At 52.7% G+C, this 14,327-nt stretch overlaps 1 protein-coding gene across 1 annotated transcript; it reads right to left on the minus strand.

Moving 5' to 3' along the window:
* Positions 1-996: 996 nt before the first annotated feature.
* LOC132321895 (SUN domain-containing protein 3-like) lies at positions 997-4,642 on the minus strand. The gene is made up of 8 exons (XM_059835273.1): positions 4,619-4,642; positions 3,130-3,170; positions 2,715-2,853; positions 2,404-2,488; positions 2,152-2,267; positions 1,802-1,969; positions 1,353-1,439; positions 997-1,143 (listed from the first exon to the last, which is right to left on the minus strand). Exons 1-8 carry the CDS (start codon positions 4,640-4,642, stop codon positions 997-999), a joined length of 807 nt encoding a protein of 268 aa, XP_059691256.1.
* Between the last annotated feature and the right edge of the window lie 9,685 nt (positions 4,643-14,327).

A 14,327-nucleotide genomic window follows, 5' to 3' on the forward strand; every position in this document is an offset into this window, starting at 1 on the left:
ATCCCCAAGGCACTGCCACTGTCTTTGATGGGCTCAGCTTGGCAGCGGCACCAGCAGATGCATGAAGCCGAGGAAAAGGAGGACGGGATGACGAGAACGGTGAGGAAGGCAGCCAGGGATGGCAGCAGACAGGTGAGGAAGATATCGGTAATGGGGAGCGCAGCTCTCCCCAGGACTAGCAGGGCCGGCAGCACGTGGTCCTGCAGCACAAAGAGGGGCCAGAGCAGGACAAAGAGGAAGAGGAAGGTGGAGCAGAGCAGGACGACGCCGAATGCGTCTGTGAGGCCAAAGGAGAGGATACTGCGCAGCGGTCAGAGGAAGCTCTGGCGGGTGGTGTGCCTGCTGTTGTCACCAGCTCCCCTCACTCCCAACTCGATCCAGCACGCGTGCTGTGCCTGGGAGAAGCAGAGACAGTGCTCGGTCCCCAGCCTGCCTGGGGCTGCCCAAGGCAGCAGTGGGGCCAGCGCTGTGGGGTCACAGCCCCTTTGGGATGGTCCCCAGGGAGGACCAGGTCTGACCCACCCACCTTTTACACAGACCAGCCATCACGGAGGAATCCCCCCACAGTCACCGCATTCGACCCTTCCCGGGGCGCTACCAGCACCTGCTGCTGCCTGCTCTTGTGAGGTCACAGTGGCAACAGGGCAGCCAGGGACTGGGGGGACAGCGTCGGTGTGCTGGGACATAGGGACCATGCCGGTGTCCTGGAATATGGAGACAGTGCTGGTGCCCTGCCGGGGACATGGGGACAGTGCCGGTGCTCCCTGTGTCCTGCTGGAGGTTTTGCCGGGGGCTGGAGCTCTACAGCAGAAGGAAAGGCGCCACGGGCAATGGCTCCTGCCGGTGCAGCGAGGGCAGCCGTTTATGCAGGATGGTGGATACACCCTCCTGCCTCCAAATCGGGCAAGAGCCAGGTCTGAGGCAGACCTCAGACCTTCCTTTTTACAAGGAAGACACACAAGCCAAACTGCCACACATCTTGTTTTATTAGTCTTCTCAAAGGAAATCTTGGGCCTGTGGGTGGTCGTGGTGGCTCGCCGTCTTCCCGTGAACCTGTACACGGTACACACAGGTGTACTCTGGGTTTCCCCAGTTGCTCTGCACCTTGAATTTGATGTAGCGAAAGGTCCTGGGAAGCTCCTTCTGTAAAGAAATGGGGGGAGCCATCATTAGGCAGGTGGCAAGAGCCACAGCACATCGCCGGAGCCCCCTCTGCCCACACTGCCCCTGCCGAGGACCAAACGGCAGCCCTGACGAAGGAGGAAGCAAGGGCAACCAGAGCTCTTTCCTCCATGGACTTGCAGGGAACCCGGCCTTCTTCCCGCGCATGCTGCTCGCAGCTCTTGTGGTACCTGCACGTGGAACGTCTGAGCCACCTCCTTGTGCACCTCGTAGGTGAATGTCCCCAGGAGAGTTTCTGCCCCTGCCTCATCCACGCCCTCACAGACAAGAGACAAAGGGAGCAGGTCAGGCTCGAGCAGGGCGCCAGAAAAAGGGCCCGCCGAGGCCGAACCGGGAAGCCTTGCCCACCTCCCTCGGCTCTAGCGGTAGCCTAGTACAGCTTAGGCTGACTCTGGGTGCTTTGAGCACGTGCTCCAGGATCCTTGGCCATGAAGCAGAGAGAAGCCCCCAGAGGCACAGACCCGCCACGTGCCCCCAGTGGCCCCCCAGGGGAGGCAGTGCCCTGCAGCAGCCAGCCCCAGACAGAGCTCTGAGAGAAGCTGCTGTGAGAAGCACGTCTCTGGTAGAGCTTTTCCCTGGGGCCAGGCCCCACCCTGAGAAGCACAAGGCAAAGACTCACGGAGACGGCAAACTCTTTGGGGGCGCTGCTGACTTCTCCGGAAGGAGAGACTGCCTCGGAGATATGCCAGATGGTGAAAGCCCTTGGCCAGATCTGCTCAGGCAGCCGGATGACCACGTGGCCCCAAGATCCCTGGAAAGCCCAGCAGTTGCCAGGGGCCATACGGGGCTGAAACCAGAAAGCCGTGAGCATCAGTGGCAAGGCAGCCAACGAGCCTCGCAGGGGTCAGGACTGCAATGCAGACAGGAGGGCTGAGCGATACGGCCGGCCGGAAGGGAAGCGCTGTGCACTTCGTCTGGCAGCCCAAAAGCAAGGAGGTGAGCCACGAGTCCGGACTGCTCTCATGATACCTGCAAGATCGTCTCTGGAGGGTTTGCAGAAGAGAAGCCGAATGGAGAAAGCCACCAGCTCTTCTTGCCTTGCCCACCATAACTCTTGGATGTCCTCTCCTCCTCAATGGTGGCACCTGACATGAAGGTGGCCAGAGATTAGGAGTTGAAGCGCCACATTAGGATGTATTTCTCAGGCTTGACAGCAGAGCTCGGGAGATTTGGGGAGTGCCATACACAAACCGAGGGCAGTGAGGCTTCCCGTCTGCGTACCTATGGCTTCCAGAGCCCAGTCAGGCATCGGGAGGTAGTTTTCAAGCACGTTCTTAATTGCCGCCTGAGTCAGCTGCAGAATTTCCTGGGGAAAGATTAGGAACAGAGAGATGGCAGTGAACACAAACACATGCACAGGCCGTTCTGCACGAATACAGAGTCCTAGCACAGAGCCAAGGAGCGCCTCTGTGTCCGAAAAGCCAAGCCAAGACCTGTCGGAAAAGGTGCTGACTTTGCGAGGGCCACGAGGAAGCAGCATGAGGGAGCCTGCAAAGGCAGCAAGGTCTCTGATCTACCCCCAGCACCCTTACCTGTTTCTTCTCCTCTTGGACACCATGGTCTCCGAGGACCTCTCGCACTGCCTGGAGTATGTTCGCCCTGGCAGCAGACACCTGAGCCGCCGTCTCCTTGAGCTCCTGCATCTTCTGCTCCAGCCAAGCCTGTGAGTTCCTGGAGGCAAAGAGAAAGCAGCTCTTGTCCAGCAGCTGCCCAGCCTCTGCAGGCAGGCTCCAAACGCCGTGCAGAGAAGGGTGCTCTGGGCTTGGGTCACCCCCCGCCCCCCAGCCCCTTTCCTTCCTCCTGTTTACAAACGGCTCCCTTCCACCACTGCGGGTAGCAGACGGGGAAGGTCAGGAGCCCTGGACGCGAGGCGAGTGAGTGCAGGCAGCACGAAGCCAGCTGAGACGGCTCCACAGAGTGCGTTCCTTGGCAAGAAAGCGCTCTTACCCCAGAGACTGCAGCTCCTCTTCAGGAAGCCCTGGCGCCTCCTGCAAGATGAAGAGGGGGCAGGATGGATGCAGGCAGCAAAGGCACCTTCTGCCAAAGTGCTCCCCGCTTCAGCCTGCCACCCTGCGGAGGTCACTCGGGAAGATCCGTCTCCGCCTTTGCAGGCGTTGGCTTTCCCACAGCAAGAGACACTTACGCGCAAGGCTCCCTTTCCCCACGCCGTTGAGCCCCAGCAGTAGACAACAGCTGTGGGTCACATTGTCAAGAGGTGGTTATTTTCCTCAGGAGTTGGTCCCTCTCCCCAGGACTGAGGACACCATTTGTGGTCAGGGATACTCACCAGACAGGATGGGAAGCAGCAGGAAAAGGAGCCTCAGGACCCTCCTGCCCTTCTGGTGGGTGATGCATTGTCTAAAAAGAGAAGGAACACTCTTGTTACCAAAGCCCAAGGCTGGGACGCAGGTTTGCCAGGGATCCGTTCAGGAGCTCACTTGCTATGAGGTTCCTGTGCTCAGCACAGCTGCAAGCCCAAGGGCCCCCGGGCCTTTGGGAAAGTCTGGCCCCTTGCACAGCACCCCTGGGACACACACAGGCCTCTGGCCTGACACAGGGGCAGCAGCCTGGCCCCGCTCGGCTCTCTCCCCAGAGAAGGGGCAGGACGGTGCCCCCGGAATGGGGGTGCTGGGCTGCGCGGCTGGAGGGCAGTAGTGCAGACAGCCCCCATGCTCTGGGGCTGCCTGCTCCTGCCAGGCAGCCAGGCAGCACACGGGGCTTCTGGCCTGATCCCTCCCTGCTTCCTGGGTCCTCTTGCACCCACCTGCCCAACCTGGCTGGCATCTCCGCAACCCCAGCACCCTGGCCAGGTGGAGGGAAAAGCCTGCTCTCCTCCCGAGACCCAAGCACCTCTTCTCTAGGCATCAGCTAGCAGCTGGAAGCGCTCTGCTTCGCCCTGCTGCCCACCTCTGCAGCGTGGGGTTTTATGGAGGGCAGCAGGTTATGACCTGGCTCTCTCCGTCTCTAGTCGTGCTGCTGTCCTGGCCTCACTCCCTGCCTGCCTGCCGCCCTCCTCCCAGGGCTGGGGCCAGCTGCTCTCCCCAGGCCAGGAAGAGCTGCTGCAGGCACCCAGAGCACTCCGCGGTGAGCCCTGTACCGCCTCCGCTGCCTTCCTGGCTGCCCAGGGATGTTCCTTAGCCCACAGCTAAGCTAAGCTGTCACAGTTACTGCAGCAGGATGGAGCTGGGCAACCGCTTGGGACTCCCTCCATGCGATCCAAAAGGGACTCGTCCCCCATTTGGCAGAGACAAAAGGCTTTCGAGGCCTAGTGCTGGCGTTTGTGAAGGGACTGAGGAGACTGCTGCTGCCTTACACCACCTCCAGGCCGAGCTCTCAGGCTGCCCTCGTGTGCGTCCCCTGTCCGTCCCCCACCCACCCCAGCAGATGAGGTGGAAAATACCCTTGGGGAAAGGAGAGGAGGATTTTTCAAACGTACCCGTTCAGATCGAGGGCCCTCCATGGCTGTCTCTCTGCATCCGCTGAGGTGCGGGAAAACAGGCATCCTGCTTGCTCGGGAGCGAGCCAACCACTCTGCGATCTCTCTTCTCTCAAGACCGAGAGTGACAATGGTGCAGGCACGACCCCAATCTTATGCCCTGCTGGGTCTAACTCAGCGCCAATGACGCTTTGTGACATCAATGGCAGTCAGTGATGTCACAACAGAAAGGGCAGCGCCACGTTTTGAGGCAAAGTCCAACCTGACGGGGAGCAGGTTTTGCACTCCTTTCCGCAAGGGAAGAAACCCTGCAAAACCAGAACGTCTCCTACCGAGGGGTCAGCTCTTTCAATTCCCACTTGTCCTGGTTTCGGCTGGGATGGAGCTAACTTTCTTCCTAGTAGCTGGTATGGTCCTGTGTTTTGGATGTAGGAGGAGACTAACGTTGGTAACACACTGATGGTTTAGTTGTTGCTGAGCAGTGCTTACACTAAGTCAAGGGGGTAACCAGTTTGGAAAACCCCACCGAGACCCGTCTAGTCTACCTTTTGGTTGTGCAGTCTCCTCCAAGACCAAAGGAAGAGACATCATTCTACTGCTGTTGAAGATTTCGGTAACACTTGCTTCCCCACGGACGCCCACCTGCCTCAACTGAACCGTCATTCGAGAAATCCCTCAGGCACCAGCATGAGCTGTCATCTGAGAAGTAATAAAAGAGGAATTGGACACCTTCACTCGGACCTTGCACTTTCAGCCATATCCTAGGGCCGGACCCTGGCACACTTGCTGGCATGTGGAAAGCCATAACACCTGGGACCATAAAACTGAGGCTTTGGAGCCTGAAATGAGGCTTTGGAAACGCAAACTAAGATTTGGAAAGTAAAAAGGAGGCTTTGGACACTAGAAATGTAGCTTTGGAGCCTAAAAAGAGGCTTGCTGCCCTGATGGTGCGGGATTAGACCCTCAGAATGAAACCGTGGGCCCTAAAAATAGACTATGGGTAATAAAAGACAGGTTGGGACCCTAGAAATGAGGGGTCTGGCCCTAAAAAAGAGACTTTTGGGGCTAAAAGATGGGCTCGATGCTAAAGATGAGGTTTTGGAGCCTGCAAAGGAGGGGAAACTCTTGGACCGTCCATGGCCCCAAGAAATGAAGTTTTAGAGCTTTGGGCACTCCAGTGGAGGCTCAGAGCTGTAAAAGAGAGGTTTGGACCTAATAATAAATGAGAGTTTGGACCCTCAAAAGGAGGGTGTGGGCCTTCAAAATGGGGCTTTGTTCTTTAAAAACGGGGCTTTGGAAATGAGATTGAGACTTCAAACGCAGAAATTAGGCTTTGTGCCCTCAAATGATGCTTCCGTACCAAAACCTAAGACTTTGCACCCTAGAAATGGGTCTTGGGGGGCTCAAAATAGCCTTGGGGTTCTCCAAATTGTGGACCGAATCCTGAAAAGGAGGCTATGGTCCCTGAAAAGGAGGCTTTGGAAGCTACAAATGAGCCTTTGGACCCACTACATAAGGCTTTGGCCTCTAAAACTGAGGCTTTGACCTTCACAATCAGACTTTGGGCTTTAAAAATGAAACTCTGGGCCCTTAAAAGCATAGAATCATAGAATTGTAGAAATATAGAATCGTTTAAGTCGTTCATCGCTGAGTCTTTGAACCTTAAAAGGGGGGTTTGGAACTTATGATTGAGGGTTTGTACCCTAAAAATGAGGGTTTGGGACCATACAAATGAGGCTTTCAACCGTACAATCAAAGCTGTGGACTCTGAAAATGAGGCTGGGGGACAAAGTGCCACCCCCCATCCCTTGGCAATGACAGGGACTCACAGGTGAGGATGGCGGCCCTCCTGCAGGGACGGGCGCTGGCGGCGGCCGGGGGAGAGGGGTGCAGAGGTGGCGCCAGCCGGCCTCGCTGTCGCACACCTCGTGGAGGCAGCGGCAGGTCTGGCCCAGTCTCAGCAGGGGGTGGGGGCAGCGTCAGGAAGGAGATGATGTGCAGCAGCTGTGGGGAGAGAGGTGGGGAGAGCATCAACCCTGGGACCCCCCTGCTCTGAGGGGGGACCCCAGCCCCACATCCCCCCTACTCAACTCACCACCTCAGGCGGGAGATGCCGGATGGCGGCCGGGTCCTCCCCCTCCTCCCCACCCTCAGCCTCACAGCAGGCCCCACCTGCGCCATCTTGAAGCTCGGCCCGGCTGCCAGTGGAGCCCGCCTTCTTCTCACACCAGTCTTTGCCGGAATAGGTCGGGAGGGCTGTCAGTCTCCTCCCCTGAGGGGATGCTGCCTCTGATTGGCCCCCAGCTGGTTCAGGCTGCCCTGGTGGGCTCCCGCCCCTCACCTGGACTCTGACCTCTGATTGCCCACATGGGCTGTCACTCTGCCCTCAGTTGGGGCCCACCCTCCCCTGAGGGGATGCTCTCTCTTATTGGCTGCCTGAGGGCTCCCTCCCCACCCCCATCACTGCCTGCCCTTCCCTGAGGTGATGTTGCCTCCCATTGGCTGTCTGGTTACATGTCAATCACACCCTTCCCCAAATGCGATTGGCTGTCCTGGGTCCACTGACTCCCCCCAGACTCCTGGGCGGCCGTTGCCAGGCGACCAGCTCCGCCTTCAGGGTTTAGGCCCTCATTTTAGGGCCCGTAGCCTCATTTTCTGGCTCCAAATAGCCTTTTTGAGGGCCCGTAGCCCCATTTTGAGGTTCCAGATAGTCATTCTGAGGGCCCGTAGCTTCATTTTGAGGGTTCCAAATAGTCATTTTGAGTCTCCAAAGCCTCATTTTCAGCATCCAAATAGTAATTTTGAAAGCCCCAAACCTCATTTTAAGGGCCCAAAATCTCATTTTGAAGGTCCAAATCCCCATTTTGAGGATCCAAAACCTCATTTTGAGGGTCCAAATTGTCATTTTGATGTCCCAAAGCCTGATTGTGACAATCCAAAAGCTCATTTTGAGGACTCCAGATGTCATTTTGAGGATCCAAAACTTCATTTTGAGGTCCCAGGGCCTCATTTTGGTAGTCCAAAGCCTCGCTTTGAAGTCTGAAAGTCTTCTTATGTGGGTATAATTCCACATTTTGAGGGCCCAAATACTAATTTTGAGGGCCCAAAATCTGATTTTGATCTTCCAAAACCTCGTTTTGACGGTCTGAATACTCACGTTTATGGTCCAAATAGACAGTTTGAGGACCCAAAGCCTCATTTTGAGGGTCCAAAGCCTCGTTTTGAGGGTTCAGATAGTTATTTTGATGGTCGAAATAGTCATTTTGAAGGTCCAAAGTATCATTTTGAGGGTCCAAAGAGGCATCTTGAGGGTCCAAATGGTCATTTTGAAGGTCCAAAGCCTCATTTTGAGGGTCCAAAATCTCATTTTTGCACCTCCGCAGACGCGTATTTAGGCTGCTGCGACACAGTTTTTAGTGGGAGTGGATCCCTTGAGGGCACAAAACCTATTGTGAAGGTCCGAGGCCCCGTTTTGAGGGCCGGAATCCCAGTTTTGAGGAAGAAAGCCTCATTTTGAAGGCCCAAGTATTTTTTATGATCAACCAAATCCTCTTTTTAGGGCCCAGAGCCTCATTTTGAGGGTCCAAATAGTCATTTTGAGGCTCCAAAGCTGCAATTTGAGAGTCCAAAACGACATTTTAAAGGCCCAAACAGTCATTTTGAGGGTGCAAATAGTCTTGTTGATGGTCCGAATTGTCATTTTCAGGTTCCAAAGCCTCATTTTGAGGGCCCAAATAGTCATTCTGAGGCTCCAAAGCCTCATTTTAAAGGCCTAAATAGTAATTTTGAGGGTCCAAAAACTCATTTTGATGGTCCAAATAACCATTTGGAGGGCCCAAAGTCTGATTTTCAGTGTCCAAATGCTAATTTTGAGCCTCAAATAGTCATTTTGAGTCTCCAAAACCGCATCCTGAGGGTCCAAAGCCTCATTTTGAGCTTCTGCCAACCTGTTTTTAGGCTGCCACACCTCAGTTTTTAGTGGCGACAGATCCCTTGAGGGCACAAAACCTAATGTCCAAATGCGAAGCCTTGTACTGAGGCCCAAAATCTTCATTTTGAGGGCCTGAAGCCCCTGATTTGAGGGCCGAAATCTTCATTTTGAGCATCGATTTCTTCATTTTGACGGCGCGAACCCCCTTTCTGAGAGCTGAAATCTTCATTTTGAGGAAGGAAATCTTTGTTTTGAGGGCCAAAAGCTTTATTCTGAGGGCCCAGATCCCCATTTTGAGGGTCCAAAGCCTCATTTGGAAGTCTGAAAGTCTTCTTTGGAGGGTATAATTCCTCATTTTGAGGGCCCAAATAGTCATTTTGAGGGCCGAAAATCTGATTTTGATCTACCAAAACCTCATTGTGACGGTCTACATACTCATGTTTAGGGTCCAAATACAGTTTGAGGGCCCAAAGCCTCATTTTGAGGGTCCAGATTGTAATTTTGAGGGCCCAAAATCTCATTGTGAGGGTCCAAAACCTCATTATGAGGACCCCAGACATCATTTTGAGGGTCCAAAACTTCATTTTGAGGGCCCAAAGCCTCATTTAAGGGTTGGAAGCCTCATTTTGAGGGTTCAAAACAGTAATTTTGAGGGTCCAAACAGTAATTTTTGAGCGTCCAAACAGTAATTTTGAGCATCCAAATTGTAATTTTGAGGGTCCAAAGCCTCATTTTGCGCCTCCGCAGACCCGTTTTTAGGCTGCCGCGCCTCACTTTTTAGTGGCAACAGATCCCTTGAGGGCACAAAACCCATTGTCAAGGTCCAAAGCCCCGATTTGAGGGCCAAAATCTTCATTTTGAAGGTCCAAGAATTCTTCTTGTGCATCTAAATCCTCATTTTAGGGCCCTTAGCCTCATTTTGTGGCTCCAAAGAGCCATTTTGAGGGCCCAGAGCCTCATTTTCAAGGCCCAAATAGTCATTTTGAGGGCCTGTAGCTTCATTTTGAGGGTCCAAATAGGCATTTTGAGGGTCCAAATAGTCATTTTGAGGGCCCAAAGGCTCATTTAAAGGTCAAAGCCTCATTTCAAGGGTTTGAAGCCTCGCTTTGAGCATCCAAATCCTTATTTTGAGGGTTCAAATTGCAATTTTGAGGGCCCAAATAGTCATTTTGAGGCTCCAAAGCTGCAATTTGCACGTCCAAAATGACATTTTAAAGGCCCAAACAGTCATTTTGAGGGTCCAAAACTTAATTTTGAGGGCCCAAAGCCTCATTTAAGGGTTCGAAGCCTCATTTTGAGGGTCCAAATCCTCATTTTGAGGGTCCAAACAGTAATGTTGAGCATCCAAACAGTAATTTTGAGCATCGAAATAGTCATTTTGAGGGTCCAAAGCCTCATTGTGACGGTCCAAAACCTCATTTTGAGGACCCCGGGTGTCATTTTGAGTGTCCAAAACTTCATTTTGAGGTCCCAAGGCCTCATTTTGAGGGTCCAAATCCTCCTTTTGAGGGTTCAGATAGTAATTTTGAGCATCGAAATAGTCATTTTGAAGGTCCAAAGCATAATTTTGAGGGTCCAAAGAGGCATTTTGAGGGGCCAAATGCTCATTTTGAGGGTCCAAAGCCTCATTTTGCGCCTCCGCAGAACCGTTTTTTAGGCTGCCACGCCTCAGTTTTTAGGGGCAATGGATCCCTTGAGGGCAAAAAACCTGTTGTCAAGGTGCAAAGCCCCGATTTGAGGGTCCAAAGCCTCATTTGGAAGGTCCAAGTATTCTTTCTGAGCATCTAAATCCTCATTTTAGGGCCCTCATTTTGATAGTCCAAAGCCTCGCTTTGAAGTCTGAAAGTCTTCTTATGAGGGTATAATTCCACATTTTGAGGGCCCAAATACTAACTTTGAGGGCCCAAAATCTGATTTTGATCTTCCAAAACCTCGTTTTGACGGTCTGAATACTCACGTTTATGGTCCAAATAGACAGTTTGAGGACCCAAAGCCTCATTTTGAGGGTCCAAAGCCTCATTTTGAGGCTCCAAAGCCTCGTTTTGAGGGTTCAGATAGTTATTTTGATGGTCGAAATAGTCATTTTGAAGGTCCCAAGTATCATTTTGAGGGTCCAAAGAGGCATCTTGAGGGCCCAAATAGTCATTTTGAGGCTCCAAAGCTGCAATTTGAGAGTCCAAAACGACATTTTAAAGGCCCAAACAGTCATTTTGAGGGTGCAAATAGTCTTGTTGATGGTCCGAATTGTCATTTTCAGGTTCCAAAGCCTCATTTTGAGGGCCCAAATAGTCATTCTGAGGCTCCAAAGCCTCATTTTAAAGGCCTAAATAGTAATTTTGAGGGTCCAAAAACTCATTTTGATGGTCCAAATAACCATTTGGAGGGCCCAAAGTCTGATTTTCAGTGTCCAAATGCTAATTTTGAGCCTCAAATAGTCATTTTGAGTCTCCAAAACCTCATCCTGAGGGTCCAAAGCCTCATTTTGAGCTTCTGCCAACCTGCTTTTAGGCTGCCACACCTCAGTTTTTAGTGGCGACAGATCCCTTGAGGGCACAAAACCTAATGTCCAAATGCGAAGCCTTGTACTGAGGCCCAAAATCTTCATTTTGAGGGCCTGAAGCCCCTGATTTGAGGGCCGAAATCTTCATTTTGAGCATCGATTTCTTCATTTTGACGGCGCGAACCCCCTTTCTGAGAGCTGAAATCTTCTTTTTGAGGAAGGAAATCTTTGTTTTTGAGGGCCAAAAGCTTTATTCTGAGGGCCCAAATCCCCATTTTGAGGGTCCAAAGCCTCATTTGGAAGTCTGAAAGTCTTCTTTGGAGGGTGTAATTCCTCATTTTGAGGGCCCAAATAGTCATTTTGAGGGCCGAAAATCTGATTTTGATCTACCAAAACCTCATTGTGACGGTCTACATACTCATGTTTAGGGTCCAAATAGACAGTTTGAGGGCCCAAAGCCTCATTTTGAGGGTCCAGATTGTTTTTTTTGAGGGCCCAAATCCTCATTGTGAGGGCCCAAAACCTCATTATGAGGACCCCAGACATCATTTAAGGGTCTACAAGTTCATTTTGAGGGTCCTAAGCCTCATTTAAGGGTTCAAAACCTCATTTTGAGGGTTCAAATAGGCAGTACGAGCACGCAAAGCCATATTTAAGGGTCCATATCCTCATTTTGAGCATCTAAGTAGTAATTTTGAAGGTTTAAAACCTCATTTTGAGCATCCAAATGGTCATTTTGAGGGTCCATAGTCTCATTTTGCACCTCCGCAGACCCAATTTAGGCTGCCATGCCTCTGTTTTTAGTGGCAACAGATCCCTTGAGGGCACAAAACCTATTGTCAAGGTCCGAGGCCCATTTTGAGGGCCGGAATCCCAGGTTTGAGGAAGAAAGCCTCATTTTGAAGGTCCAAGTATTCTTTTTGAGCATCCAAATCCTCATTTTATGGCCTGTAGCCTCATTTTGTGGCTCCAAATAGCCATTCTGAGGGCCCAGAGCCTCATTTTGAGGGCCCAAACAGACATTTTGAGGGCCCGTAGCTTCATTTTGAGGGTCCAAATAGTCATTTTGTGGCTCCAAATAGCCATTTTGATGGCCCAGAGCTTCATTCTGAGGGCCCAAATGGTCATTTTGAGGGCCCATAGCCTCATATTGAGGGACCAAATAGTCATTTTGGGGGCCCAAATCCTCATTGTGAAGGTCCAAAACCTCATTTTGAGGACCTGCAGCAGGACAAGAAACCTGTTGCCCTGACTGTACCGCCTGTGTTTGAGTGGCTGCTGTCATCAGGCGGAGCTGGGGTGCTCCCCAGCGTCGGCGAAGGGGCACCGTGGTGTGCTGGTTTGGGCTGGGCTAGAGTTGATTTTCTTCACCGTAGGTGGTATGGGGCTGTGTTCTGGATTTGTGCTGCAAACAGTGTTGAGAGTAGAGGGATGTTTTCATTACAGCTGAGCAGGGCTTACACAGAGCCGAGGCCTTTTCTGCTTCTCACGCCACCCCACCAGCGAGCAGCCTGGGGGTGCACAAGAAGTTGGGAGGGGGCACAGCCGGGACAGCTGACCCCAACTGACCAAAGGGATGTTCCATACCATATGATGTCATACTCAGCATATAGAGCTGGGGGAAGAAGAAGGAGGGTGGGGACGTTTGGAGGGATGGCGTTTGTCTTCCCAAGTAATCGTTACGCGTGATGGAGCCCTGCTTCACTGTAGATGGCTGCACACCTGCCTGCCGATGGGAAGGAGTGAATGAATTCCTTGTTTTGCTTTGCTTGCGCGCGTGGCTTTTGCTTTACCTACTGCACTGTCTTTATCTCAACCCTCGAGTTTTCTCACTTTGGCCCTGCCAATTCTCTCGCCCATCCCGCCACAGGGGGAGAGAGCGAGCGAGTGAGCAGCTGTGTGGTGCTTAGTTGCTGGCTGGCAATAAGCAGAGGGATCTGGACAGGCTGGATCGATGGGCTGAGGCCAACCGGATGAAGTTCAATAAGGCCAAGTGCTGGGTTCTACACTTTGGCCACAACAACCCCAGGCAATGCTACAGGCTTGGGGATGAGTGGCTGGAAAGTTCCCCCGCAGAAAAGGACCTGGGGGTGTTGATCGACAGCCGGCTGAATATGAGCCAGCAGTGTGCCCAGGTGGCCAAGAAGGCCAACGGCATCCTGGCTTGTATCAGAAATGGTGTGGCCAGCAGGAGCAGGGAGGTGATCATGCCTCTGTACTCGGCTCTGGTGAGGCCGCACCTCGAATACTGTGTTCAGTTTTGGGCCCCTCACTACAAGAAAGACATTGAGGTGCTGGAGCGTGTCCAGAGAAGGGCGACGAAGCTGGTGAGGGGTCTGGAACACAAGTCTTATGAGGAGCGGCTGAGGGAGCTGGGGTTGTTTAGCCTGGAGAAGAGGCGGCTGAGGGGAGACCTTATCGCTCTCTACAACTACCTGAAAGGGGGTTGCAAAGAGGTGGGTGCTGGTCTCTTCTCCCAAGTGACTAGTGACAGGACTAGAGGAAATGGCCTCACGTTGCGCCAGGGGAGGTTCAGGCTAGATATTAGGAAAAAGTTCTTTACTGAGAGAGTAGTGAAACATTGGAATAGGCTGCCCAGGGAGGTGGTAGAGTCACCCTCCCTGGAGGTATTCAAGGAGCGTGTGGATGTGGCATTGTGGGATGTAGCTTGATGGGCATGGTGCTGTGTGGTGTTGGGTGGGTTGTGGCTTGTTGTTGTTGTGTGGCGTGGGTTTTGTGGTTTTTTTGTGGTTTTTGTTGTTTGTTTGGGTGTTTTGGTTTTGTTTTGTTTTTTTTTTTTTTTTTTCCAGGTTGGACTTGATGATCTTACAGGTCTTTTCCAACCGTACTGATTCTGTGATCTGTGAAAGCCGTGACAACGGCGGATGTCCACGGGCTGCAGGGTGAGAACCTGTGTTACCATGGTCCTCCCCAGGAGCTGCAGGGGAATCTCTGCTCTCGCACCTGGAGCACCTCTTCCCCTCCTTCTCCCTACCCTGGGGGTCTGCAGGGCTGCTTCTCCTACATCTTCTCAAACACCTTATCCCCAAGGCACTGCCACTGTCTTTGATGGGCTCAGCTTGGCAGCGGCACCAGCAGATGCATGAAGCCGAGGAAAAGGAGGACGGGATGACGAGAACGGTGAGGAAGGCAGCCAGGGATGGCAGCAGACAGGTGAGGAAGATATCGGTAATGGGGAGCGCAGCTCTCCCCACCCAGGACTAGCAGGGCCGGCAGCACGTGGTCCTGCAGCACAAAGAGGGGCCAGAGCAGGACAA

The sequence above is a fragment of the Gavia stellata genome, unplaced genomic scaffold (genome assembly GCF_030936135.1).
Source record: "Gavia stellata isolate bGavSte3 unplaced genomic scaffold, bGavSte3.hap2 HAP2_SCAFFOLD_218, whole genome shotgun sequence".
Classification (NCBI taxonomy): Eukaryota; Metazoa; Chordata; class Aves; order Gaviiformes; family Gaviidae; genus Gavia; species Gavia stellata.

What these genes read in the sequence shown, in the direction of transcription:
- LOC132321895 (XM_059835273.1), bottom strand. Translation starts at nt 4,642, where the DNA reads ATGGAGGGCCCTCGATCTGAACGG. An exon ending in CTGGGCTCTGGAAGCCATAG is followed by an intron (nt 2,268 to 2,403) that starts GTACGCAGACGG and finishes CCTTCATGTCAG; the next exon opens with GTGCCACCATTGAGGAGGAG. An exon ending in CCAAAGAGTTTGCCGTCTCC is followed by an intron (nt 1,440 to 1,801) that starts GTGAGTCTTTGC and finishes CTTGTCTGTGAG; the next exon opens with GGCGTGGATGAGGCAGGGGC.